Source organism: Elephantulus edwardii, unplaced genomic scaffold (genome assembly GCF_000299155.1).
Source record: "Elephantulus edwardii isolate Elephantulus edwardi_28Jun2011 unplaced genomic scaffold, EleEdw1.0 scaffold00015, whole genome shotgun sequence".
Taxonomy (NCBI): domain Eukaryota; kingdom Metazoa; phylum Chordata; class Mammalia; order Macroscelidea; family Macroscelididae; genus Elephantulus; species Elephantulus edwardii.
The window spans coordinates 29,596,035-29,623,101 of record NW_006399765.1 but is presented as its reverse complement, the minus strand read 5'-3'; the positions used below and the strand labels follow the sequence as shown (position 1 = coordinate 29,623,101).

Sequence of the window (27,067 nt, the reverse complement as noted above, 5' to 3'; positions counted from 1 at the left end):
GACATGTGGACGTGGGGACTGTACAAGCCGTGCACGTGTGGACGTGGGGCTGCTACAAGCCGTGGACGTGGGGGCTGGTACAAGTCGTGCACGTGTGGACGTGGGGGCTGGTACAAGCCGTGCACATGTGGACATGGGGCTGCTATAAGCCGTGGACGTGGGGGCTGGTACAAGCCGTGGACGTGTGGACGTGGGGCTGGTACAAGCCGTGGACGTGTGGACATGGGGCTGGTACAAGCCGTGCACGTGTGGACGTGGGGACTGGTACAAGCCGTGCACGTGTGGACGTGGGGCTGGTACAAGCCGTGCACGTGTGGACGTGGGGCTGGTACAAGCCATGGACGTGTGGACGTGGGGCTGGTACAAGCCATGCACATGCTCCGGACGGCTCCCGGATGCCCACAGGAAAGCTGTCCAAGTCCCTGGCTGCCCAGGGCACCATCTCTCAGTTATGTCCCCAAAGACTGGCGATTGATTGGTCATTCCAGCTCCTGGCTGCCCCACAGTGTCAGAACTGAGCTCTGGAGGGTTTTTAGTAGAGGACTTTCAGGGGTGGATTGCCAGGCCTTTTGTACAAGGCATCTTGGGGTACTTGGAACTTCTAGCCTTTCAGTGAGTAGACAAATATATTAACCGTTTGCAACACATAGGAGCACCTCTTAGTTTTGTAGAAGTGATAAACTAGTCCAGAAATGCAGGTGTTAAACCATTTGTTTATTAAGACCAAGTCATAGAAATCTCATTTTCTTGGGCAAAACAGTAGCTCACACATAGGCCAAAACCCTGTGCATGGAGATGCCACACCAGCCCCCAAAGGGCGAGGAGGCCAGAAGCGAGGCACTCTGGTGATAGCGTTCTTCCTTTTTACTAAACTACATTCTGATTTTGATGAAGGTTTACATAGAGGTTTAGGTTTCCCATTCAACAGTTTCTGCACAAGTTGTTCAGTGGCTATATTCTTCTCTTCACAATTTGTGAATAGTCTCGTCATTTCCATTCTGGTGATTCTGATTTTGTTCATCTAGTCTCCTTGACCCTTTACACTCTCATCTTTGTTTTAAAGTCATAGTTAGCCATTTGGTGATAGCCATTGTTTGGAGAGTCAATCTATTATCTATTATTTAGCTATAAGGTAACTTCGAGGGCTAGGTTTAGTTCAGAAACTGTGTATGAGGACAGTTGTCTCAGAGAACGTCCTATAGCCATGATGTCTTAACTGATTCACTAAGTCTGGGTTTTTGTATTTGGTTTTCTGTCATGATTTGAAATCATGGAAGAGACCACGATTTTCTTCCATTTACGAGGACCCAGTTTGGACAGTTGTTAGTGGTGGCCGGGCACTATCTAGTTCCTCTGGGCTCAGGGTTCATGACACCTTGGTTAGAGTAGATGATTTACCTCTCTAAGTCTTTGATTTCCTTCTTTCTCCTTTGCTTCAGAGGAATAGAAAGAGTTATTTCTTAGATGGCCACTCTGCAATCGTGGTCAGCTGGAAAATGGCTCAGCCAAAATGTCCACCTCTCCTTGCTCTGGAGTTGGAACCAACTCAGCTGACCCTCCAGCAGGTTTCCAAGGTTGTAAATCATGTGGGAGGAGAGCACCCATCTTCCTCCCGAGGAGCTTCTGGTTAGGGACCTCTGGTGGCCTAGTGGCAAGAAGCTGTGCTGCAATCCTGAAGGTGTAGAGTTTGAATCCACCAGATGCTCCGCTGGAGAAGGAGGGGCAATCTCCTCCTGTGTCAGTCAGATCCAATTTGATGGTACCCAGCAAGGAGAAAAAGAAAAGAAAAATTCCACCACTTGGAAAAAAAATGTATATAGAATAATAAATATAATATTATAGGGAGTTCTGGTGGCCTAGTGGCAAGAAGCTGCACTGCAATCCCAAGGAACCTCTGGTGGATTCAAACCAGCAACCCTGTTAAAAGTTTTCAGTTAGGGAAGCTCTGGAGGCCTTGTGGCAGGAAGCTTCACTACAATCCCAGAGGCGTGCAGTTCGAATCCACCAGATGCTCTGCACATTCTCTTTCTGTACCAGTCAGATCCGATTTGACAGCCCACACTCAAAAATAATAAAACGTTTTCAGGTAGTTCGCTAGATCTTTACTGGGTTCCCCGATGCCTGCTGGCTCTGTACTGGTCATTCGTTACACTGTGGATGGATCTCAGTTGCTCTTGAAACCTGTCTTTGTGCTGTTTCACTCCCTGGGCTTCGAGGACCTAACAACAGTGCATCCTGGTCCTTGGATTTGGGGTCAGGCTGGCTTAGAGTAGCCTCCAGCCTTGGGGCCATCTGCAAAGGCCCACTTGTACCGCTGCCTGTTTTCTACCTCTTTGCATGTTAATGCTGTTGTTGTTATGTGCCGTCGAGTCGCCTGCAACTCATAGCGACCCTATGTGCAACAGCCCTAAACTCCGCTCTGTCCTGTGCCAATCGCACTGTTTCTGACACTCCCATCCCAATTATCCCAGTCACTGAATCAATCCACCTCATAGAGGGCCTTCCTCTCCTGCGCCGTCCCTCTACCCTCCCAAGCATGATGTCCCTCTCCAAGGACCGGTCTCTTCTCACAACATGTCCAAAGTATGTTAGCCAGAGCCTCAGAATCCTTGCCTCCAAGGAGCCACCCAGTTTAACCCTTTCCAGGACAAATCTGTTTGTTTTCCTAGCAGTCCATGGCATTCTCAATACTCTTCTCCAGCACCACAGCTCAAAGGCATCAATTCTCTTTCTATCCTCCTTGGTCATTGTCCAACTCTCTGATGCATAACAAGTGATTGCGAAGACCATGGCCTGTATCAGATGCACCTTAGTCTCCAAAGAGATACCATTGCTCTTTAGCACTTTGGAGAGGTCCCTAACAGCAGACTTTCCCATGGCAATGCGCCTTTTAATTTCCTGGCTGCTGATGCCAAGACTGTTGACTGTGGAGCCAAGCAAACTAAAGCTGTGTACAATCTCAATCTCTTCACCATCCATGCTGATGCTGCCAATTGGTCCAGTGGTGAGAATCTTTGTCTTCTTGACATTGAGCCTCAGGTTTATCTAAGGTTTAACTCCAGACCAAAAAAAGCAGACTCTGGTTAGGCCATTTCAGCAACAGCCTTTACCTCAATGGCCTGTCATGATGGCAGCCAGAACCAGGAGCTGGGAGAGCTACTTCTCTCTCATCCGCTGGCCCTGCCCAGGTCTGGGATGTGTGGGTTCCCTGGATCTCAGGAAGTGTCTTTGCAGTGGACAAAATAATACCCCCAGAGACCCCCTCGTTGGAATCCTGTGGCAATGTTACCATGCATGGCAGAGGTTAGGCTACATGGGGAATTGAGGTTGGCTGTCCATAGCCTTTAAAACAAGGACACAATCCAAGGTTCGCTCACTGCTCTGGGGAGGGTAGACATAGTGGGCAGCTCAGGATGTGTGCTGGGGAGCACATAGCAGGAGGCGTGCTGAGGGCTTCATGAAGCACTCAGGTGGGAAGTGATGGTAAACTCCATCCTGGCAATGTTCTCTCTGTCCTGGGGTTCTAGCTGACGAGCCCTGGCTGTCAGAGAGGAGTCAGAGCTCAGAGCCTCTCAGTCCAGCCCTGACTCCGCACAGCCTCCTCCCCACACTTCTGTTTACATAAATCTCAGTATGGGGGTCTCACTACCTGTCACTGTATGTAGCCTCTTCTACTGTGCCTGAGAGCGGCTTCCTTCCTGGGATTTTTGTTTTTTTATTATTTTTTTGTATATGTACCGTCAAATTGGATCTGGCTGGTACAGGAGGGGATTGCCCCTCCTTCTCCAGCAGTGGATTCGAACCACGTGCCTCTGGGATTGCAGTGCAGCTTCTTGCCACTAGGGCACTGGGACTCCCTAGGATTTTTGTTTTTTTAAGTCCTTATTAACATTGGTTGGAAGTTTAGTCAAAAATACCAAGGTCTGGGTCCTTCCCAAGACTCCATGAACCAGAATCTCCCAGTGGGATGTATGAATGTGTGTGCTTGCCGGTAAGTACGTCTGTGTGTGTGTGCGTATGCACATACCAACTTTAAGAGCTTGCTCTGTTGTTGGTGTGTAAGGCTTTGTTCGTGATGTGTCTCTCAGTGCATGTGTCTTTCTGTATATGTGTATTAATTATGTCAGTGTGTCTTGTCAGTGTGTGATAGTGTGTGTGTCGTATCCGTGCTTTGTGTGGGGGATGTGTGGTCTTTGGATCTTGGCAGTGTGTGTTGATATAGTATGGACCATTTTAAGAGGTCTGCACTACTGGTGTGTTTCTGTGTGAGTGAGAGTGCATGGGCCCATCTGAAGCCTTCTTGCACTGTTGTGTGTGTTTGTGTATATGAGTGTGCACAGACTCATCATAAGCCCTCTCGTTGTTGATGTGCATCTGTGTGCATGGGTGTGTCTGTGTGTGTGCAGGGACCTATCTGAAGCCTTCTCTCAGTGTTGGTGTGCATGGGTGTGTGTGTGTGTGTGTGTGTGTGTGTGCAGGGACCCATCTGAAGCCTTCTCTCAGTGTTGATGTGTATCTGTGTGCATGGTGTGGGTGGGTGTGTGTGTATGCGTGTGCTGTCAGCGTGCATCAGTGCACACACTCATTTTTGTGGCTCTTGCCCTGTTGATGTGCATTTGCTCGTGTCTGTGTGGCGTGTCTGCATGTGCACACCCTTCTATCTGGTCACCCCGCGCACTGGCCCAGGAGCCCATTGGCCCACACAAGTGGAGGCCCTGGCAGCACGTGCTGGGCGGCCACATGTTCCGACCTGCCCCTGGCCCGCCCATGCCCGGGGGCCTTCACGGCTTCATTCAGATAATGTGGTTTGAATTGAGAAACTGGGTCCCTCACCTCCCTTCACTTCCTCCTCCCCACCTCCCCACCCACGTTTGGACCCAACTCCTTGCTAATTAACCATCCTCACCAGATGGGGGGCCCCCTCCCCCGGGTTCAAGCACCAGCTGTAACTTGTTAGCAGCCCGGGTGGAGGCTGTGGAGGTGGATGGAGCAGCCACGTCGCATCTGGGGCTGCCTCCTGCTCCTTCTTTCTGCTGCTGGGGGCCAGTGGGAATGGGGCCAGGGGTGAGACCCACTTCCACTTCTCTCCCTTGTTCCTGGGACCCAAATGTGTCTTCCCTTCTTTACCTTCTTGTTAATAAGTCATCACTAAGTACTTCGAGCTCCAGTGACGTTCTCTAGGGAAGCCAAGTTCCACGGAATGGAGGGAGAGTACAGGGCCCCAGCCTGGCCCCTGCTCACACCCCAGCCAGCATGGCGAGCCTGCTCTTGGCCTTGGTCTCCAAGACCTTGGGTTTCAGCAGGTAGCCAGGGACCATTGCTTCAGGTCTTCTGCTCTGTGGGTTTTGTGTGATGCAGTGATCTACTCTCTCCTTGCTGAGGGTCCACGTGGCTTCATGATCAGCTCCTCTCCTCCTCCTGTTCTGACCTAGTGAGCTCCAGGGTTGCATCCCACCACTCCCCTGACGTAGGAGAACGCTCCCCTTTCTCCCTCCCACGATTGTTCCCCCAGGGGGAGGAGGGCGATCAAGGCAGTGCCCAGGTGATGCCCCTCACAGGCTCGTCCGAGCTCTGCCAGCCTTCTGGCTCCATGTTGGATTTCCACCCGGTGTTCCAGGTATGAGAGTGGGTGAGAGCAGAGTTCACTCCTCTGACGGTTCCTTCAATGGGTCACAGCGGCCTAGTCTCCAAACAGCTTTGCTCTCCAGGGCAGCTGGCTTGCTGCTAGCTATCTCACGTTCCAGGGGCCACCGGCTCCAAGTGAGGGAGGGACCCTCTTGACCGCCACTGCTTTCTCTACCCCATCGACCCTGCGTCCGTGCTCACCACCCCCTCCTGCTCATGGGAATTGCTCCTCGTTATTCCTGGTGGGCCTTCTTCCCTGTCCCTCTGTAAAGTGTCCTTCCGGGTCTTTGCCAACTCCAGCTAGCGTGAGGTCATTTCACAAAGAATTTTGAGTGCCCAGTGGTTCCTTGGATAAACACAGAGGCTGTTCTGTTATAGTTCAGTAAATATAATTTTCTCATTGCTTTGTATGTCTGAAAACATGCATTTCTGAACCAGGACCAGTTGCTGGTGACCACATGTGTGTCAGAGTGGAGCTGACCTCAATAGAGGGTTTTTCCCCCTCTGCAATAAAAGTTTATTTCATCTTCATTTGCTATTTAAACATCTTTTAAGATCTAAGTTGTGCTTTTTAAAAAAAGCTCATGTTTAAGTGAAAGAAGAATATTCCGTTCAACCCCTTGCACGTATTTTGTTTGATGACATTGGCTCCATTTGCACATTGCATCATCACTCGTCCCTAAATGACTGATTTCCCAAAGTAAATGCCTGGATTTTTGTCCCAAGGTATCCCTGGGGGTATTCAAACCACCACCCTGTCGTTCAGCAGATGAACACATTGTCCAGGCTCTGAGCTCTAGACACATGCTGTGCTGCTGCTGTTGGTAGGTCCCATCACATTGGCTTCAGCTCGTAGCAGCTCATATCCAGCAGATCTGAATGTGCCCAGCCCCGTACCGTGCTCACGATCTCTGCCACGCTCAGCCCACAGCTGCGGTCACTGTGTCTGTCCACCTCATCGAGGACCCCCCTCTGCTCCGCCGACCCTCCACCTTTCCCAGCCTCATGTCCTTGTCCAGAGACTGCCCCTCACTGGCATGTCCACTCCACCGACCCTCCACCTTTCCCAGCCTCGTGTCCTTGTCCGGAGACTGCCCCTTGCTGGCATGTCCAGTCCGTGAGCTGCAGTCTCTCCATCCTTGCCTCTAAAGAACACTCCGGCTGCACTTCTTGACAGTTTTGTGAGTTCTTCCAGCATAGATTTCTTCATTCTTTTGGCAGTCCGTGGGATGGTCAAAGCTTTCAGCCAGCCCCACAGTTCAGAGGCATCAGTCCTTTTTACGGTCTTCCTTACTCATTGACCAAATTTCGTATAAACACGAAACAGTGGAAAATACCATGATTTGAATCAGGTGCATCCTAGTTTTTAATCCGATACCCTTTCTCCTCAGATATATAGATAGGATTAAATGTTGGAGGTATTTTAAAAAGCTGATGAAGTCTGTAGGGGCTTGATCAGAAGTCCATATCACCTGGGGCCCACAGTCCAAGGGCAGAAGTTGAATTTTGCATTCAGGTGTTAATGTTGTTGTTATGTGCCGTCGAGTCACTTGTGACCCATAGTGACTCTGTGTACAACAGCCCTAAATCCTGCTCTGTCCTTTGCCAGTCTCACTGTCTGTGACACACCTATCTTCATTACCCCAGTGAATCAATCCATCTCATCGAGAATCTTCCCCTCCTGCGCTGTTCTTCCACCCTCCCAAGCATGACGTCCCTCTCCAAGGACTGATCCTGTCTTGCCACATGTCCATATGTTATAATTTCATTGGAAAGTTCTAGATGGAAGAGACAAGATGGGTTGTGGTTTAGGATGAAGAGAAGATTGCACAGGGGCACCGGTCCTGAGAGAGAGAGAGAGAGAGTGTGTGTGTGTGTGTGTTTTCTATGTGTGTGCTTGTGTGAGAAAGCAAGGAGGCTTCTGCAGTGTTTACCAGTGCTCCATCTCTGACTAACGCAAACGCCTACAGCTCTTTCATGCTTCTGGGAAACCCCATCCATCATTTTCTTCCTCGCAGGAGCGTGTGCAGTGGGTGTTCCTGGAAGGTCGGTGGGATGTGACCTCTCCCCTCTTTGCTTCTTCTCCTGAGTGGTGCTGAGTGGGGGGATACTCGAGTCCCAGTTCTTACTTGCTGGTGCCGTCTTGCTCCCTTCGAAGGGTGGCGTCCTGGCATTGGCTTGGCACCTCAGGGGAGGTGGCTCAGAATCGGAGATCTACAGCAGGGTATTCTCGTGGGATGGTCATGGAGTGTTCGTGGAGCCCAATTATAAAAGAAACCAGCCTCCATGGAAGGAATGTTTCAGAAAGTCCTTCTGGCAGTCAGTGGGGCCTTGGCTTTACGTCCTCTACCCAAGCCACTTGCTGTGATGGAAATGTGACAGATGAGGCCTCATGTCTGGAAATCCACCTTTCAGCTCTGTGGGTGACATGAGGCCCACAGCTCGGATGAGAAAAATGCCACGTGTGTGTTCATTTTTACTTTTTCTCCCTTTCCTGTCACTTCACATCCTCATCCACGCAGAAAACAGCAGCAGCGACCAGAGGCAGGCCTGTAAGAAGCACGAGCTGTATGTCAGCTTCCGAGATCTGGGCTGGCAGGTAAGGGGTGGCGGGTGGGAGGCCTGGCGTGCTCCTTGCTCCCCTCAAGACAGCAACGTCCTGTTTCTCCTCTGTGTCAGCTGGGACCCCAATACCAAGGGCCCTGTGGGAGGGCAGGGGAAGACATGTGGGTTAAAAGCTGTAGGTTTCTCATGAATCCCAAGAGCAGAAGTTTGGCTGAGACTCAGACAAGAATCAGGAGCCCTTACCCCTCCAGCTTCAGAGCCTCAGTCTGTGTGGGAGCCTCAGCCCCAACCTGCAGATTGTTGCTTCCCTTCATCTGAGCAGTGAGGGGGACATAACTGAGTCTGTATTAGTGACAGTTTAGCATCTTAGAAAGCCAGTCATCCTTCTATGTCCTGTCTGCACCTCCTGCCCCTTCCATGATGTAAATTCCCAGGGAAGGAGCTGATTGGTCCAGCTTGGGTCAAGTGTTTCTTCCTTAGCCAGTCAACTGTTTTAAGGGATGGAGTCATGTTACAAAAACATGGCTGTGCCCTATGGAGAAGCTGAGAAGTTGTAGGAGTCAGACAACCTAACAAGCTTCCCTGTTTAGTTCTGACGTGACCCTCATTCAGCAATGCTTCTAGAGTGTCTGCTACATGCTGGCCCTGTCCAGGTCCTGGAGGGCCAGTAGTGAGCATGGCAGCATCACCACGTCCCCACCCTCATGGGGCATGCATGGGGGCTGTCATTCCATCACAGGACAGCTGGCCTGTCCTTCCCTTGAAGTGCAGTGTTTTCTGGGGAAGGCTGGACTCTTGGGATTTGTGCCCAATAATGGAGATCACTCGGGACCCTGCTGGGACCACGGCCTCAGGACAATGCCTGTTCTCACAGGAGCCAGGCTGTGTGTCCATCTGTGCTGGAACCAAACCGCACTCTCTTGGGTCAGTGAGGGGTGTACTCTCGCCTACAGCCTGTGTGAGCTAAACCAACCCAGCAGCCAGGGTGGCCACCACGTGCCCTTATTGAGGAGCACTTTGCACGTGTTAGCACATCAGGGCCCTGGCTGGGTGTGTTGCTACACTGTCCCTCCGTTTTCCATGAATCACCATGGGCAGTGAGTAAATCTGCAGGAAGGCGAGCTGACACTGAGGCTTTGAGTAAAAAAACCTGTGCTATCTCCAGTAGGTGTTCTCTCCAGTAGGTCTCCATTAGTGGACAGGCCTGGTCATCAAAGCTCCCTGCTGTACCTCCTTCCAGCACAGCAGATGAAATCCTACATAACCCCATCCAGGACTCAGCCCCTCGTTCTCTGCCATGTGGTCTGCCGCCTGTGTCCTGGCCCCACTGGGCAGCTCAGCAGAGCATGTTAGCCACGCCTGTCACCCCCGGATGGAAAACCAGCCAGAGTCTGGGGCTCGGCCATGGCGTGCTGCGTCCTGTGCTGCACACATCCTGTGTGGTTCCGGAGCTCGGACCCTTCATCCCCTCGCTCTCCTCTCTCTTCAGGACTGGATCATCGCCCCCGAAGGTTACGCCGCCTACTACTGCGAGGGGGAGTGCGCCTTCCCGCTCAACTCCTACATGAACGCCACAAACCACGCCATCGTGCAGACGCTGGTAGGTACCATCTGCCGGGCGCCATCGTCAGAGCCACCAGTCGAGGCCACCGGTGTCCCTGTCTAGACGGCAGCTGCCCACACTCCTCGCCCTTTCTTGCCCAAGCAGCGGTGTGGTCTGGACCTTCCTGGCCCCGCTGTGAGTGAACAGGTCAGCCAGGCTGACCCACAGCTCCAGAGCCACTGAAATGCACCCTCAGACTTGAGATGTGCCGTGGACGTAAAACACACACTGGCTTCCACACAGTGCAAATAGTCCTCAAAGGAAACGATCTCATTAATATGTCTCACACTGTTACTACAAAGCAATAAGCTATATCCAATGTATTATAGAAACACGTGTACCAGGAGACCGGGTGACAGTGTGCTGGCAGCCAGGTCGATGTGGGAACTCACCCAGCCGCTCCACGTGACCACCGGGTCAGCACCTGAGAGCCCCTGTGAGACAGTTCACCTGAGACCCTGTGGGCCAGTTCACCTGAGACCCTGTGAGACAGTTTCTACTCTGTCGCATGGCATCACTTAGAGTTGGAATCGACTCACCATCACTGTCTATTGAATGATGTTATAAGTTGAACTGACGGTACTGCGGGCAGATTGGGTAAATAGTTGACATTTATTCCACCTGTCACAGACGACAGAGGACGGCTGACATACTGTTATGTGTTGGGCTGCTGACTGAATGGTTAGTGTCTTGAATCCACTAATTACCCCACGGAGAAAGACAAACAGCTTTCCTCCTTAAAGACTTACAGCCTCGGGCCCGATGAAGGGTCGCCATGGGCAAGGACCCCTCCGCGGTAGTGGGCGTGGTCGTAGCTGAAGGGCACTGCCGGCCTCTGTTGGGTCCGGATTCAGGCGGCTGTTGTGCATCCTTCAGGGCTCAGGACAGCCCCCCACACTGCCTGACACGCCCCCGAGGCCTGATCTGGTAGGTCCTGGACGGGAGTGTTGCCATCATTAGATGCCATTGAGTTCTCTCTGACCCATGGTGGCGAAGGGGCAACAGAATGCAGTGTTGGCCCCTTGGCCTCTCCTGTGCCATCTTGCTGATTGGTGGTATGTTGTGACTGCCAAGGGAACCAAAACGCAGGTCCCTGGGTCATCCTCTCGTCTGTGAAGTAGGGGAGTCCCCTGGGCTGAGCGGGCAGACAGAACACTTAGAACAGGGACATGTGCTCGAGAGACACAGCAGGACCATGGTGTCCTTCCAGACACCTGGCGGCCGGGCGCCCTGCCTCGCCGACCCCTCACTGCTGCCCATCCTTGTGTGTTCCAGGTCCACTTCATCAACCCAGACACGGTGCCCAAGCCCTGCTGCGCCCCCACCCAGCTCAACGCCATCTCCGTCCTCTACTTCGACGACAGCTCCAACGTCATCCTGAAGAAGTACAGGAACATGGTGGTCCGGGCCTGCGGCTGCCACTAACCCCTCCTGGAAGCCCGGCCTCTGGGGCCGCCACCTTCCAGCTGGACCTTTGTCTCCCAGCGCCTGCCTAGAGCTGAAGGCGAAGCCGTGGGCCACTCCTTCCAGGGACCACTTCTTTCTCGCCCCCAACTTCGAAGATGTAGGAAGATTTGGGGATCTGAAAGGCTTCTGATGGACTTTCGAGCATCCTTTAGACAAGATCCCACATCAGCATCAGGCAAAACCCTGGCAGGCGCAAGGCCCTGGAAGGGGCATGGTGGCTGCCATTGGCTGGGAGGCCGCAGCTCTGCACTGACTCACTCTGGAGACAATGATATTGCCCGGAGCCAGGCCACCCAGCAGAGGGAGGACGGAGAGGGGCGGGCGTGCCTTCTGTGCCGAAGAACTGACGCGGAAGTTTCTGTAATAAATGTCCCAATAAAACGAATGAATGAAAATGGTTAGGATGTTACCGAGAGATTTTCCTAAACAATTTATCCGTTTACTCCGGTTTCATAAACAGAAGCCTTGGAGGAAGTGGGGTGGTCCCCTCCGTGCCATTTCAGTTTTACTCTGAGGCTCAGAGGGCCCCAGTGTTTACCCAGGCCTGCCCAATTCCAGAGTGTGGTGGGAGGGCCCCTGGGTTTACCCAGGCCTGTCCAAATCCAGAGTCTGGTGGGAGCATCCCCGAGTTTATCCAGGCCTGCCCAAATTCAGGATCGTCTGGGAGGACCCCAGTGTTTACCCAGGCCTGCCCAAATCCAGCATCTGGTGGGAGGGCCCCTGTGTTTACCTAGGCCTACTCAAATCTGAGATTGAGTGGGTGGGGCTGGGATTTCTGCCTGGAAGACAGGGTATGTTGACCTCAGAGGTGTGTATGACCTGTTTTCCACTGGGTATGTGGTAGCAGAAGTCAAAGCAGGCATGTGGGCCCTCAGCTGGCATCTTCAAGCAGTGAAATCACAGGTCTGGCAGGAGACAAGGAGGCCTGAACTTGAGACTTGGTACTGAACTTGGCCAACACAAGCCCCAAGTGAAGCACACCGAAGAAACCTAGTGCTCAAAAGGGGGGACCGTCCATCAAGTGAGCCCTCTGAGCTCTGGGTTGGGGGTTCTGTGCAGACCTCAGTGGCCCCTTCTTTTCATCTATAGACACCCCAATCTGCTAACTTCTCCCTGAAGGAAAGGGATGCCATTAGGGTCGGGGAGAGGGGCACCCAGGCCCAGGGTAGGCTGGATGTGAGGCTCAAATGGAAGATTCTAGAATCCATATGGAGTGTAAGGTCCCAAGCAAGCATCTGAGTGGAAGTACCTTTTTCTTGAACAGTGTTTTGTGGTTGGGGTGAAAGTTAACAGAGCAAATAAGTTTCCCGTTCAGCAATTTATCCACATGTTAAGGGCTGTGACCTCTTAATGTGACATCACTCTCCCCTGTTCCTCCCTGGGTTACCCATTTCCACTCCCCTCATCTTTCCTGCCTTCTGAACTTTAGTTTGGGGCACATGCTGTCCTCGTGGCCCTCCTTTTCTGGTTTGAAGTGCCTGTTGCACACAAGCACCCCGCACCATGGCTAGTGGGTCTTAACATGCAGCAGGCGACCCTCTGATACTCCCTCCTCTAGGGCCACTCAGGAGCCCTCTAACTCCCAGCCCAGCCCATCTGGAGCTTGGGGGACCAGTCATCTGTGACTGTTTCTCAACATCTGCAAAAAGGACAAGGTTGCCCAGCAAGACCTCCAGTCGCACAGGACATGGTCTGGGGAAACCATTCCTGTACTATGATGATCAAGCTCGTCCCTGGGAACGCGGGACCCCTGTTTCTCTTTTTCTTTTTACCTTCTGCCCTAGCTTGGGCCGCAGGCTCCTAGCTCTGCCTGGGCAGGGGGAAGGAATGGTACTGGCCATTGCATTTTGCTTCAGGCTTTTTGCAACATTGAGGTTTTGGAGGTTCTCTCCACTTAAACCCTGACCAGCCCCAGGGCATGAAGCCCACTTGGTACATTTAAACATGTGAATTGCCCAACAGAGTATTTATTTCCATCTGAAGCTCTTCTAAGAACGCACGTAATCTAGCTGCGCTGCAGTCCCAGAGGTACATGGTTTGAACCCACCAAATCCTTTGCTGGAGAAGGAGAGAGGCAATCTCCTCCTGTCCCAGTCAGATCTAATTTGACGGTACACACACAGAAAATAATAAAATAAAATTTAAAAAAATCTTAAAAATAAAAAACAATCCTCGTAACCCTCGCCCAGGACAGTTAGCTCACCTGCCTTCAACCTGTTTGTTTTCTTAAGTCTGTTTATAAATGGCCAGACCCATGTGCCCAAGACTGTGACATTAGTAACAATTGTGTATAAAGAGGCAGAATCAAAAGGGCTTTGACTTACAAGAAAAGACAACATTTGGCTCTTGGGCCTGCTTCTATCTGTGTGTGGTGATGGTGTTTTCCTCTTTCAACTGCTAGAAATTGGAGTTCTCTCCAACTGAAGGCCTCTGCCTTGACCATGCTGTTTATCATCCGGCCCCTGGAGAGGAATTGGCGCTTGTCAATATTTGGTGCAGCTGTGTGGCGCTGAGGGCGGGAGGGACCCACACACCCGATGTGACATTGGGAGGCTCCGCTCCAGAGGTCCTGATGGGATCACAGTGCAGCTGTCAGCAGCTGTTTCAGAGAGGCAGGGGGTAAATTAGCTGTGTTTACGGCTAGCATACTTGAAAGATTTAGTCATCCCAATAAAACAGAGGCACAAGAAAGGAAAAAAGGGGGGTATACACCCAAAACTTTGAAGCAGTACTGGCATTTGGAGCCATCGTTGTCCAGAACAAATTATTGGGTCAGATGGGACACTGCTGTCAATCAAGGATGGACATGGGAAGAGGCACCCATCTGTGCCCAGAGTGGTACTCAAAGGTATGACAGGACGAGGGGCACTTGTGTCCCTCTTGGCTTTTAAGTGCAAGTTCAGGCCACTTAATGGATGCTGTTAATCCAGCCCAGGTCTTGGACACGCTGCCCGCCTTCTCTCCCGTCCTCAAGCAAGTGGTGCTTCTAACGAGTTCCAGCCTCCGCAGTTTCCACACCCTCCTGCCATTGTCCTGATGCCTTTAACTCTGGATATTTTCCAGGCCTGAGATGGGAGCGGTGAGTGGGCAGCCGGATGTGGCCTGCAGCCAGGTCCTAGTCACCTTGTACAGTGACTGTCCTTTTATACAAAGTGTGTTCTCATTACCAACATGCTCCTGGAAATCTGGATTGATGGCAGTTGGGAGGGACCCCAGTTCTGGGCTCTGGATTGGCAGATCTGAATCTCATTCTGGTTGGAACTGAAGGGCAGCCATTGCCACAGGCCTCATCACTCCCGACCCATCATCCTTCGCACTGGGGGAGCTGTCAGCTATTGTAGTTAGGCGCCATGGAGCTGACCACAGCTCAGAGAGAGCCTGTGAACAACAGATAAGACCCTGTGCTGTCCTACCTATCCTCACCATCCCCTCTGTCCTCAAGCCCGATGTTACAGATCCTGTCGGTCCATCTCAGTGAGGGCCTTTCTTCCTTTTTCCCACCACCTTCCCAACGTGATGTCTTTTTCCAAGACCTGGCACCTCCTGCCCAAAGCACGTGAGATGACATTTCAGCATCCTTCCCTCTAAGGGGCACCCTGTTGGCACTTTGTCCAAGAGGAATTTGTTTATTCCTTTGGAAGTCCGTGATATAGCCAGTACTTTTTACCAACACCACAATTCAAAGGCATCAGTTCTTCTCTAGTTTTCATTATTTATTGTCCAACCTTCACAAGCATATGAAGCAATGAAAACAAACACCATGGCTTAGGGCAGGCGCTCTTCAGTCTTAAAACTGGCCTGCTTCCTCTCAGCACCTTGGAGAGATCCTCGACAGCAGGTATTTCTCTTACAACACTTCTTTTCATTTCTTGGCTGTTACTACCATGGTGTAGATTGTGGATCCAACACAATTAAATCAGAGCCAAATCAAAAGGAATCGCTGACGATTTCAACCTTCTCTCCTGCTTGTCAGGGTGTTGTCTCCTGGTCCGTGGTGAGGGTGGCACTGTTGTTAGGTGCTGTCAATTAGCTTCAACTCATACAACAGGTGGAAAGCACCCAATTCCGTATCTTCACAATCTCCACCGTGTTCACACTCGTTTTTGCAGTCACTGCATCAGTCTATGAGCGCTAGACACAGTACTTAAGCACTTAAGCACTTGGCTGCTAACTTAAAGGTTAAGGGTTTGAAGCCAGCAGTACCTGGATGGAAACAGACTGGACAACCTGTTCCTGTAAAGGTTCTAGGAAATCCATATGAGGTCGCACTAAGTTGGAATCACTTGACTATCACCTAATACCATTTTATTTGTTCACATGTTTGTATCAAAAATAGATGAAAGCTAGCCAGAGGCCCGTGTGCTTTGGAAGGAAGAGCATGGATGCTCTGTGATTCATCTCTGCCCGCTTCACCTGCGGGGCCTTCTACTTGACAGCTGCAAAGTGTGTGTTTGTGGCTGCTCTTCCCCAGAGGACCTCTCATGTCACCTGTCCTCCCTTTAGACGTCCGTGTCCCTTATTGGTTAAAGAAAAGTATTGGCATTTGAGATTTTATAGAGCAAACTGAATCGCTTTGTGGAAGGATTTCCTTTCACCAGTCCATATATTTAGGGGCCATGGCATTGGTTGCAATCCCTGCTAGGTAACAGCACTTTTCCCACTTTACGTCTCCTGTTTCCACTCATCCTTTCCTGCTTCCTCCTGCCTTCTGACCTGTGTTCCTGGGCAGATGTTGCTCTTGGGATCTCCTGTGGCTGCTTGATCCAGGACACTCCTCGCTGGAGTTACTCATCACCTTACAGACCTGTCTACTGAGAGTTTAGACACAGGGTGATTTCCAACTCAAGATTTGAAAAGTATCTGACAGCCACAGTCTCAAGGGTCATTAGTTTTCTTCAGGGATCAGTTTTCCCTTCCCTTATCTGCCTCATTACTCTTGGCCGCTCTGTGAGAAGCCAGAAAGGTGAAGTCGTCAACCCAGCAAACCATTGGTGAAACTGGAATTTGAGCCAGTAACAGGGCTCAACCCCAGGTCCTCCTGGCTTGGCATCTGTCTCAGTGAAGACTCCTTCTCCTCTTCCTCCTAGGAGCAGCTCTGCTGTCCCCATGAGGTGGGCACTGCAGACCCCTCTACCCAGCATTTGGGGTGGGAAGAGGTGCCAGTGTAGTTCACAGGTGGAGGCAGACGGACACTTCCCCAGGACAGAGCTCTTCTGCTGTCTTACAAATATTTACTCCAGTTGGAGATGCATTCTCATGCCTCAGGCCACATAGGCTGGACAGCGGCGTCAGGAGACACTCTGGCGCTGAGCCTAGCTCAGTCACCACGTCGGACAACTCACTGACTTTTCTGCACCTTAGTTTCCTCCTCAGTAAAAGGGATTTGGAGCACGGCCGGCTTATTTAACATTGAACCAACTGCGTATAATAGAAACACTCCAAATAGCAGCGGTGGTGAACAAGACAGACTTTTATTTCCCGTTGAAAAAGAATCTGAAGTCGGCCTTCGTGGTCATGGGGCATCTCCACTGTACCCTTATGGTTCTAGGCTCTTCGCTCTCCCTGCCAAGCCGTGCTAATGCACAGCTTCTGTCCTCTCAGCTCTGCCTCATGGTCCAACATGCCTGCTGGAGAACCAGCTATCACAGCTCAATTCCAGGCTGCACGCTGTCTTCAGGCAGCATCTCAAAGCCCAGACACAAAATATCCTCTTATTTCTGATGAGCAAACATGGCCGTGCGTAGCTCACAGAGTAAGAACTATTACAATCTTTTAGATTTAATCTTTTATTCAACGGAACAAGCAAAGATCAGAAGTCAAAGTCGCAGTGCACCAAAATACTCTGTTAGATTGGCAGTTAACTTTCTGTATTTGTTTTCTATGAATATATTTACACTTCTGGCTTTAGTAATCATCCTTTAGTATCTCACACTTTCCATGACTCACAAGTCTGGGCCAGGTACACAGTCCCAGGATGACACAGGAAGCCCTGAGAAGGATGTTCTCTAACCTCCCTTCATGCTAAGGCCCGGAGTGGGTGGAGGCGGGGAGTGGAAACAGCACCAAGAAGTGTTTGCTGGATTTAACAACTGGTCCCACACAACTCAAGGGGCTGCTTGGTGTTCACACAAAACAAAGCAGCAACAATAACAAAACCACATCACCACTGAGTCAGTGCTGACCAGGAGTAATCCCACCAGGCAGAGCAGGCCTCAGAGGGTTTCCAAGGCTGTGGTTCTGCAAGTTCCGCTGGCGCCGTGCGTTCCCCATCGAACTGTTTGAAGGATGCACCATCCCCTCCTAAGACTGACAGCCTCGGAGCCCGGTGGAGGGTCGCTCATGAGTCAGAATGGGTTATGGGCCGTGAGTGTGAGTTAAGCTTTACAAGAGCAGACTGCTACATCTGTCTCTCTTATGGTGACGGGTGGGTTTGAACCCCTGACCTTTCTGTTTGCACATGCAACCATCACAGTGGTGCCTCCAGGGTAAGCCCTTGCAGGGCCAGTCCTGCACCAACGCTGGCTAAGAAGCAACCGACTCTGCTCTGTCTGACCAGCTCCTCTCCGGTCCAGCCCTGAACTCAATGGTTTTCCCCCCTCAGCTGTCTCTTCCAAGGATCCCCACACAACATCTTTGAGATGCTTGTCTGTCTTCATCTGCGGACCAGTTCCTCCTGGCTCAACCCCTCGGGGCTCTGGCACTGGGCTCTCTTGGTCCGAGATTTGAAGAAATAAAAATACAAGAAGAAAAGCTCTCCAAGTTTTTGGAGCTGCGACAGCTGTAGGGACAAGGCGCCGTGCTCCAGGGCTGGGCCAAAGGGCACATCTTCCCCAGGCCATGACTCTGTTTGGTGGAGTGGACCGGGAGGGTAGGCCAGGTCTTCAGCCCCCGCCTCACAGAGGTCAACCCTGCCGTTGTCCAGGACCCACACTCAGTTCCAGTCACCACCACGTCAGTTCTGACTCACAGCAGCCCCCAAGTGAGAAGTGGTAGTGGTGGTTTTAGGTGCCGTTGAGTTGCCTGCGACCCATAGCAACTCCATGTACAGCAGCTCTGAAGCCTGCTCTGTCCTGAACCGGTCTCACCGATTCCAAAGTGTGCCGGGTGGGGTTTCAGCAGTCAAGTTTTCAAGACTAGCTTCTCACCACCAGGCCAATTGGCAGCGTCGTGATAGGCGGAGAGGAGATTGCAGTTTTTAACAATTTCCTTTTGCTCAGATCCACAATCAACACTCTTGGCAGCAGCAGTTAGGAAATCAAAAGATGAGTTGCTTTAGGAAAGTGTGCTGTCAGGGACCTCTCCATGGTGACAAGGAGCAATGATGTAAGTTTAAAGACTAAGGTGTACTCGTAGTCCGGCTTAGCGTTGAAGCTCAAACGAAGCTTGTGGCGTCACAGGTTCCGAGCAGGTTCGAGCCACAGCCAGGATGATCGAGGTGGTTTGCAACGACCATCAGGGGAAGAAGGTCCGTGTTAAGTGCAACACTGATGACACCATTGGAGATCTTAAGAAGCTCATTGCAGCCCAAACCGGCACCCGTTGGAACAAAATTGTCCTTAAGAAGTGGTACACCATTTTCAAGGACCACGTGTGCTTGGGCGACTATGAAATCCATGATGGGATGAACCTGGAGCTGTATTACCAATAAGGCAGAATTCCTTCTTCTCTTACCCTTCCCTTTTGCCCACCACTATCCTCCCTGGCATGGACGCTCATTTTTTAAAACTTTAATAAAAGCTTAGGAAAAAAAAAATAAAGATTAAGGTGTGTTTGCTTCAAGCCATCGTCTTCTCAATTACTTGCTATGCATCTGAGAGCTGGATATTGACTAAGGATGATAGAAGAAGAATCAAAGCTCTTGAGTTCTGGTGCTGGAGAAGACTATTGAATATACCGTGGACTGCCAAGAGAACAAACAGGACAGGGTGAAATCAGGTTACTCCGTGGAGGCAAGGATTTTGAAACTCCTTCTCTCATCCTTTGGACACGTTGTCAGCTGGTGGACGTTACCCTGGGAAGGGTGGAAGGTGAGCACAGGCAAGGAAGACCCTTGACAAGACGGATTGACACAGTGACTGTGGCAATGAGAGCAGATGTCAGAGACAGTGAGATTGGCTCAGGATAGCGCAGGGCTCAGCGCTATTATTAATAGTGTTGCCATGAGTGCTAGGCGACTGACGGCCCATAGCAACTACAACTACGACAGACACCTTCTGGTGGCCTTGAGACTCCAACTTTTCAGCTAGCGCATAAACTCTGACCCCCAAGGACTCCCAGAAGGGCCCACACTTGGTTGAATGCTCTGTGGTTACCATCTTGAAATTCTCACCCCCGTGGAGTTAAGTGTAGCCCCACTCCCGAGTTCCCACCAGGCCCTTGGGGCCCGCGGTTGGTCCTGCGTCTGGTGGGCAGAACAAGGATTTGGAGCCTGACTCAGGCCCCAGTTGCCTCTCTGTGGCTTTCTTCATTCAGTGGCACATTTTGAACATCTGTAAGTTGCCAATCACTATCCTGTGCTCTAAGGACATGGAGTGAACAGGAGATAAAGAAGGGCTCCAGTTTCTTAATTGGCAACCTCAGTGGCAGAGAGAAAGGAGGTAAATTAAAAAATATTCCAAAGAAATAATCCAAAGTCTCTGTAAATTTTCACTAAAGTTAAGAAAAAAAAAATCCTATTTAAAAAAAGAAAAGAAAGGGAGCTCTGGTGGCCTAGTGGCAAGATGCTGCACTGCAATCCCAGAGGTACACGGTTCAAATCCACCAGATGCTCTGCTGGAAAAGGAGGGGGCAATCTCCTCCTGTACCAGTCAGATCTGATTTGACGGTACATGTAAAAATAATAAAATAAAAAAAAGAAATATTCAGTGAGAAGGTCAGATAAGGATGAATGTTGGGTATGAAGGTTGAGTCCCAGGAGGAAGCAGGCAGCCTGTGAGGAGTGGGGCCCGTGGATGTGACCGTTCCCACTGTTTTACATTCTGAAGGCTGCATTCTCCCCATCCTTTGGCTGGGGGAAAAGAAGTGAGGGGAAAATGAAGATGCCTGTGACCTAAGACTCACCATGTCATGTCCTCATGACACAAGCAAGCCCCCAAGTCACAGACTAAATCATCCAAGAAGTCGCCTAAGGGGAGGGACTGGAGAGCACGATGCTAAGTGAACAAACTCAGTCCTGTGAAGGACAAATACTGTATAAGACCATTATTGTAGAACACGTATGAAGATCCCAGGGTGGAAAAGGGAGCAGACGTGAGGATGGGGGAGGTGAGGGGGCTATTCATAGGGTCGCACAATTTGATGGGTGGAGTGGAAGGCGGGTAAAGGAAATGGGGAAGATCTGGTGTGGAAAATAGTGTATACAAACTTTATAAGTAAACCAGTATAAAATAAAAATTTTATTTAATTTTTTTTTAAAAAAAGAAATTGTCCAAGGATGCAGCCTAGAAGGCAGAATGGAGTAAGATAGAAGGATTACAGGAAATGAGAATCACAAGGAGGAAGGGGGAAGAGTGCAATTAGCTGACGGGTATTGCCATTAATGTTATGAAACAAACTGTACGAATAGATGAATGAAAAAATAATTTGCTTTGTAAACTTTTACTCAAATCACAGTAAACAGAGAAGTTCGTGTGTGTTGGAGGGACAATTGTTCTAGGTTTGGTCAGAGGTCAGCTCACAGGCTGTGGCACTTGGAGAATCAGTGAGCAGAGTCCGTCCCAGGATGTCTGTGCTCCCCCTCCCACTGCAGGGTGGCGGGTGGGGGTGGCAGGTTGGTGTCTTGGTGGGACCCACCTGCTCTGCTCTTTGTTCACCCCACGTTAGAGTGTTGATGAAGGACGAGATGACAGGCGGCCTGGCCCCGTCCTGTCCTGTTCTTCTGAGTACTCCCTAAAATAATGCCATTAGCGGGCGCAGCAGAGGCTCCTTATCTGCTGATAACACTGAGTGCTCTGTGGATGCCTGGACCCAGGGGCCCAACTGGTCCCCTAGTGTTGGGGGCTCAGGTGCCCCAGGCAACTGGTGACATTCCAAGGTCATGAAAAGCCTGGACTGGACCCTGACCACGCAGGCTCGTCAGGCCTGGACGCCTAGTGTGTGTGTCCACCAGGCAGGGAGACCCAGGCTTTCCACTCTGGCTGTGCTGGGGCATCCTCGGACCCTCCACTCGGAGCTGCGCCCACGGAGACCCTGGACCCCCTCCCTCACCCCCTCCACCTTGGTGACCTGTTCCCTTCATTCCCACCCACCCCCACCCCCCAGGACTGCCTGGAGGACAGCAGAAAGGCTTACTCAGTGCAACTTTCCTCCAAGGTTTGGTCCGGCCTGACCTCCAGGCTGCTGTCAGCTCCAAGCCCACCTTCAAGATCATATTCCAAGCTTTTGCCTGGGTGTAGGGTACTGACTGCGGGTGTGCCTCTTTTTATTATTAATATTATTAATTTGTGTATATATACCGTCAAATCGGATCTGACTGGTATAGGAGGAGATTGTCCCTCCTTCTCAAGCAGAGCATCTGGTGGATTTGAACCACACACCTCTGGGATTGCAGTGCAACTTCCTGCCACTAGTCAACCAGAGCTCACCTGGGCGTGCCTCTTTAATTACCATTTATATATATAATGCTTCTTTAATTACTATATATATGTGTGTGTGTGTGTGTGTGTAATATATATTATGTTGTGGTAAAAATATACACAAAAACATTCAACAATTTCTACACATACCATTCAATGTTATCAATGACACAAGGTTGGGCAAACCAATCTCATCACCCTTTCCCAAGCCGTTCCACCACCATTAAGTAAAAATGGCTTGAAGCAAAACCCGCCCTTTCTGCTCTTGCCCCATCACTAACAGTCTTGAGTTACTGACGTTTACTTCTTTCATTTCCATGAGATTATAGAATATTTGTTCCTTTGTCCCCGACCCGTTACTCTCAGCATGATATTTGCAAGTTTCCTCCACATGTGGCATGCCAGAACCTGATCTCTCCGCGTGGCTGTTCCTTCAAGGAAGCTCTGGTGGCATCGTCTGTGGGGAGTAACACTGTCGACCGAAGGCTCCATTCTTCCTTGTTTTATCTCTTGTGAGACTAGAGGCAATCGGGCCTGTACTGTCCCCCTGATTAAGGGTGATGCTTCCTGACCCTCTAATAACCAACTGACTGATCACATCAGATCAGATCATTAGGGGATGATGACATTGTCACATGACTGCCTCTAATCCTGCCTCATCAACCTCACGGAGTTCAGAATTTACAACATAGAAGATGATTGCTCTCTTAGAACTTAAGCTGCAACTGAAGCAACTAAGTAAGGTTCTGAGTTGCAAGGAGCAGAAAATAAATGGTGATAAAGGAGATTCCAGCATGGGTCTTTACCTTGTGTCTGTGTCCATTCTGCTCTTTTTATGACAACACTTAGAAGAGATCAGGTTTAATACACACCTGATTCCAGCATCACCTCATTAACATAACAAAACAGCCTTCCTATTTTCAATCAGGGTCATATTTACAGGTGTAGTAGGCTGTTGTTGTTAAGTGCTGTTGAGTCGCAGGTGACTCATAGCGACCCTGTGAAGGAGAGTCCTCAACGCTTGGGTATCTCTTATCCTCTCTCCAGGTTCATAGGGTTTCCAGAGGCAAACTATTATGGAAGTGGATGCCACTCCTGCTTCCAAGCTTGTTTTAATCGGGGAGCTCCACCCCAGTCTCTGTCCGTATTGGGTAACCAACCATTAATGCACTTGACACATCAGTGTCACAGTGTTCAACCTCACAGTAACTACAAGCGACCGCGGGACGGCAACTTGTACACCAGGGCTATACGAGGTGTAGTAGATAGGACTTCAGAATAACTTTTTTCCCCTCGAGACCATTTCTCATTTTATTTCTTTTTTTTTTCTTTTCTACTAGTTTATTTACAAAATTGGAATACAAATTCAAACAAATTCTTTCAATTTCCCTCCTCCCCACCCAAAAGTGTTGTCGGATTGTGAACTTTTTTCAAGATAAACTGATCGTTCATATTCCAACATGAAGTCTCCTATAGCTTAAGTTCAGAAAATTTTTTTGTTTATTTAAGCCAAGCATTTCTTTGCCATTTCTTGGCTACGTCTAAATAGGGCTTTCCATTTTCCTTATCACAAGTGCCATATATCTTTTAATTATATATATATAATAGAGGCATCTGTATTTTGGTAAGGATTCTCTAAAGAGGGTGATGAAGGTGTTCTTAATTTTTAAATTTTAAACATTTTTATTGTGATTGTAATAAAAATATACTGGGGGAAAAAGATGATTACATAATACTGAGACACAAGACCTAGCCGACTTGGTGCACATTTTTTGGGGGACACAATTCCACTCCTGACCGGAGACTCTGACAAACTGTTTCCCAAGGTGGCTGGACCATCTTACCTCCCCATCAGCTACGTCTGAGGATTCTGTGTGAGCTAATCCACACCAGCACTCAGGAATGTCCCTGAGATTGTCTGTCTCTCTCAGTTCAGAGCCTGTTGAGTAACTCCATCGAATTTTTTGTTTCTGGACAGATTGGCACTGCTGTGGGCTGCACACTGACCTGTGGGCCAACTCTGGTCTGGGCAGTTCACCCAGTATCCCACCCACTCTGGAAGAGAAAGCCCAGAATCTGTTGCTGCCAAGTGACGTTCAGCTCATGAGAACCCACGTGTCGGAGCAGACCAGTGCTCCACAGGCCTTCAGTGGCTGGGCCTCTGGGCCTGCCTTCCGAAGCATCTCCGAGTGAGCTTGACCCTCTAGCCTTCTGATTATTGGGTGGATCACCCAGGGATGACTCTACCCTGGAAGAGAAGATGCTGTAAGTTGCTCCAAGTCACAATTGCAGAGGGATTTCCAGATGCTATTAGAACAATGACTAAGGACGACAGATGAAGAAAAGATGCCTTCAAGTTGTGGTGCTGGAGAAGAGTCTTGAACATACAATGGTCTGCCAAGAAAGCAAATCGGTCCGTCTTGGAGAGGGTGAAACCAAGTCTCTTCTTGGAGGCTACGCTAGGATTTTGAAGCTCTGCCTCACTTACTTTGGGCTTGTGTCCAGGAGAGCTCAGTCCTTGGAGAAGGAAGTCATGCTCGGAAGGGTGGACAGACAGCGCAGGAGAGGGAGACCCTAGATGAGAGGGATTAATACAGTGACTGGGGCGATGAGGGTTGGTGTGTTGGAATTAGTGAGACTGGCTCAGGACAGGGCAGGGCTCAGAGCCGCTGTACAATGGCACATAAATAACATACTATGACAGGTTTGGAAGCAGGAGTGGCATCCACTTCCTAGACAACATGCCTCTGGAAACTATAAACTTAGATAAATGTCGATAGTTATAGAGGGGCCTCAGGCCTTTTGTTCATAGAGTCACTATGAGTCATGCTCGACTCGAAGGCTATCAACAACAACAACAACATTGGGACCAAGCCCAACCCAGCCATGCTGTGGCATCTACCTCTTCCCTGCAGCTCTCCAGGCCAGAGTTGAGCTGCCCCAGAGGGCTCCCAAGTTCCATCTTCACCCTCAAGTCCTGCAGTGGCATCAGTGGGGCACAGGATGGGGCAGGGCTCGTCCTGCTGTTCGCAGGGTCACTCTGAACAAGGACTGAGTCAAAGGCACCTAACAGCAGCAGCAGCAGTCCGCATGGGAGCAGGTTGCCACTGTTTCTCCCGCAGAGATGCTGGTGGATTTCAACCATTGATCAGTTAGTACTCTGCTTAACCACTGCACCACCAGGATTTCTTTGTTGGGATGAAAACCAAAGCCACGGCTATCAAGTTGGTTCTAACTCAACTGTGACCCTCCACTGGGTCTCCTGGGCTGTATAGATTTATGGGGAGAGTTCTGGTGGTTTAGTGATAAGAAATGGTGCTGCCAACACAAATGTACACAGTTCGAATCCACCAGCTGCTCTGCAGGAGAAAGGTGGGCGATCTCTTCCTGAGCTATTTACTGTCTCTGAAACCCCCCAGAGGGTCAGCTAGGAGTTCGTTCCAACGCAACAGTACACAATAGACATATTTATCGGAAGACACTGTTCATCCTTCTCCACGGAGTGTCTCATGGATTTGAATTGTCAACCTTTTGGTTAGCAAACTTACGCATGATGACTCGGCCACCAGGACTCCTTATATTGACCTAGTTGTTGTTGTTGTTAGGTGTTATTGAGTTGAGTACGACTCATAGCAACCCTGTGAACGGCTCTGAGCCCTGCCCTGTGCCAGCCTCATCGTCTCTGACACACCGTCAGTCCATCTCTTTGTCTTCCTCTCTTTCATCGACCCTCCACCTTTCCAAGGATGATGTCCTCCCCCAAGGAATTGTTGCTGTTGTTGTTGTTGTTGTTGTTGTTGTGTACCGCCGAGTCAGAACCGACCCACAGCTGACCCTCCAGTGGGTTTTCAGAGGTGGTTAATCACACGGGAGAAGACTGCCCATCCTTCTCCCGCAGAGCAGCTGGGGGCCTCGAACCACGTGCCTTAGTCTCTATAATAAATAACTTGTCAAATTAACAAAACCAGAGGAGAGATTTGAACTCCAGTGATTCTGACTGCAAAGCCCAGATCCTACCTCCGTGCTGTCCTGCCCTGCATGCTGCCTGCCTTCAGGCAAGTGAGAGTGATCTAGCTTCTGCCCCCACGGGCCCGGGGATGTGCCCTGTCCCTCACCCCCTACCCCCCCTGAACATCACCAACTTGGGACCCATGACCTGAGAACTTGGACTGGCATCCAGGCGAACTGCTTCTTGCCCGGACCTGTATGCAGGTGAGTTAAAGGGAAACAGTGACTTCGTCAGTCATTGGCTGAGCACAGCACCAAGAGGACATGTGACCTCTCTTGTCCAATGGCCTCTCCAGATGAGCAGCTCTGATAATGCAGGTTAAAAATTCCCCTTCGCTCCAGCTGCCCCAGCCCACTGGGACCCCTGCCAGATCCCAGGGGAACCTTGTTCTTGCTAAGACGGCCTCGGAGAGAGATGTATTTATTTACTTGGTTTTTATAGATGACAGGCTTCCAAAAGCAGGTTTTGAGGAAGCTTAGCAAGAAATCTAACATATGAAAAACAGGAAAATTAGAAGTAAAACTGGGGGCAGAAATTTTCAAAAGGAGCAAAAGGCACAAAAGACAAGAGAGGTCAAGAAACAGAGGAAGCAGAAGACTGGGTCTGCAGATGGCACTGACCCCACAGGAAGTGGAAAACCCAGAGTCCTGGTGGAGTGACCAGTGGTCCTGGGTTTTCTCAGGCTGCAGAGATGTCCATGCTGAAACCGTGAGAGTCCTGAGGAAGCCCAGCAAGGTGGAGACCTGGTCCTTGGGGACAACATGCTTCCAGCTGCTGGATCCAACTGTGCCTGAAAGTGAATTGCCTTTTACCTCTTCAGGTGTGTGCGTGCATGCATGCCAATGAAGTCTTTTCATTTCGTTTAAAGTATTTGTACAAAAGTAAATACAAGTTAAACTGTCACAAGCATTTATGATAAAAATCACATGTGTTCTACCCAGCCCTCGGCCTCAGCCTCCTGCTTTTCTGATGTCTTCACAGAGGTCCATCGCCAGCCGTGTCTTTCTCCCAGGGAGTTGGTGCTGGCTTCAAACTGACAGCTGACAACTCTTGCATTTACAGCCGAGCACTTGAAAGCCGTGCCACCAGGACCTCTTCCAATGCATCTATACTCATACAGTAAGAAAAAAAAAGAGATTTCTTTTCTTTTCTTTGAAAGGAACAAAGGCTGGCAGCTTCTAATTGCCTTCCTGAAGTATTGGGTCTCGGTGGCAGAGTTCTCAC

At 50.2% G+C, this 27,067-nt stretch overlaps 1 protein-coding gene across 1 annotated transcript in view; it reads left to right on the top strand.

Annotated features, from left to right (window-relative positions):
• BMP7 (bone morphogenetic protein 7) overlaps positions 1-11,247 on the top strand; it is an 82,618-nt gene extending 71,371 nt beyond the window's left edge. Inside the window, exons 5-7 of the mRNA XM_006881659.1 lie at positions 8,148-8,224; positions 9,680-9,790; positions 11,069-11,247. Coding sequence (XP_006881721.1) covers positions 8,148-8,224; positions 9,680-9,790; positions 11,069-11,218 — 338 coding nt within the window. The 3' untranslated portion in view covers positions 11,219-11,247. The remainder of the gene's footprint in view (positions 1-8,147; positions 8,225-9,679; positions 9,791-11,068) is intronic.
• The last annotated feature ends 15,820 nt before the right edge of the window (positions 11,248-27,067 follow it).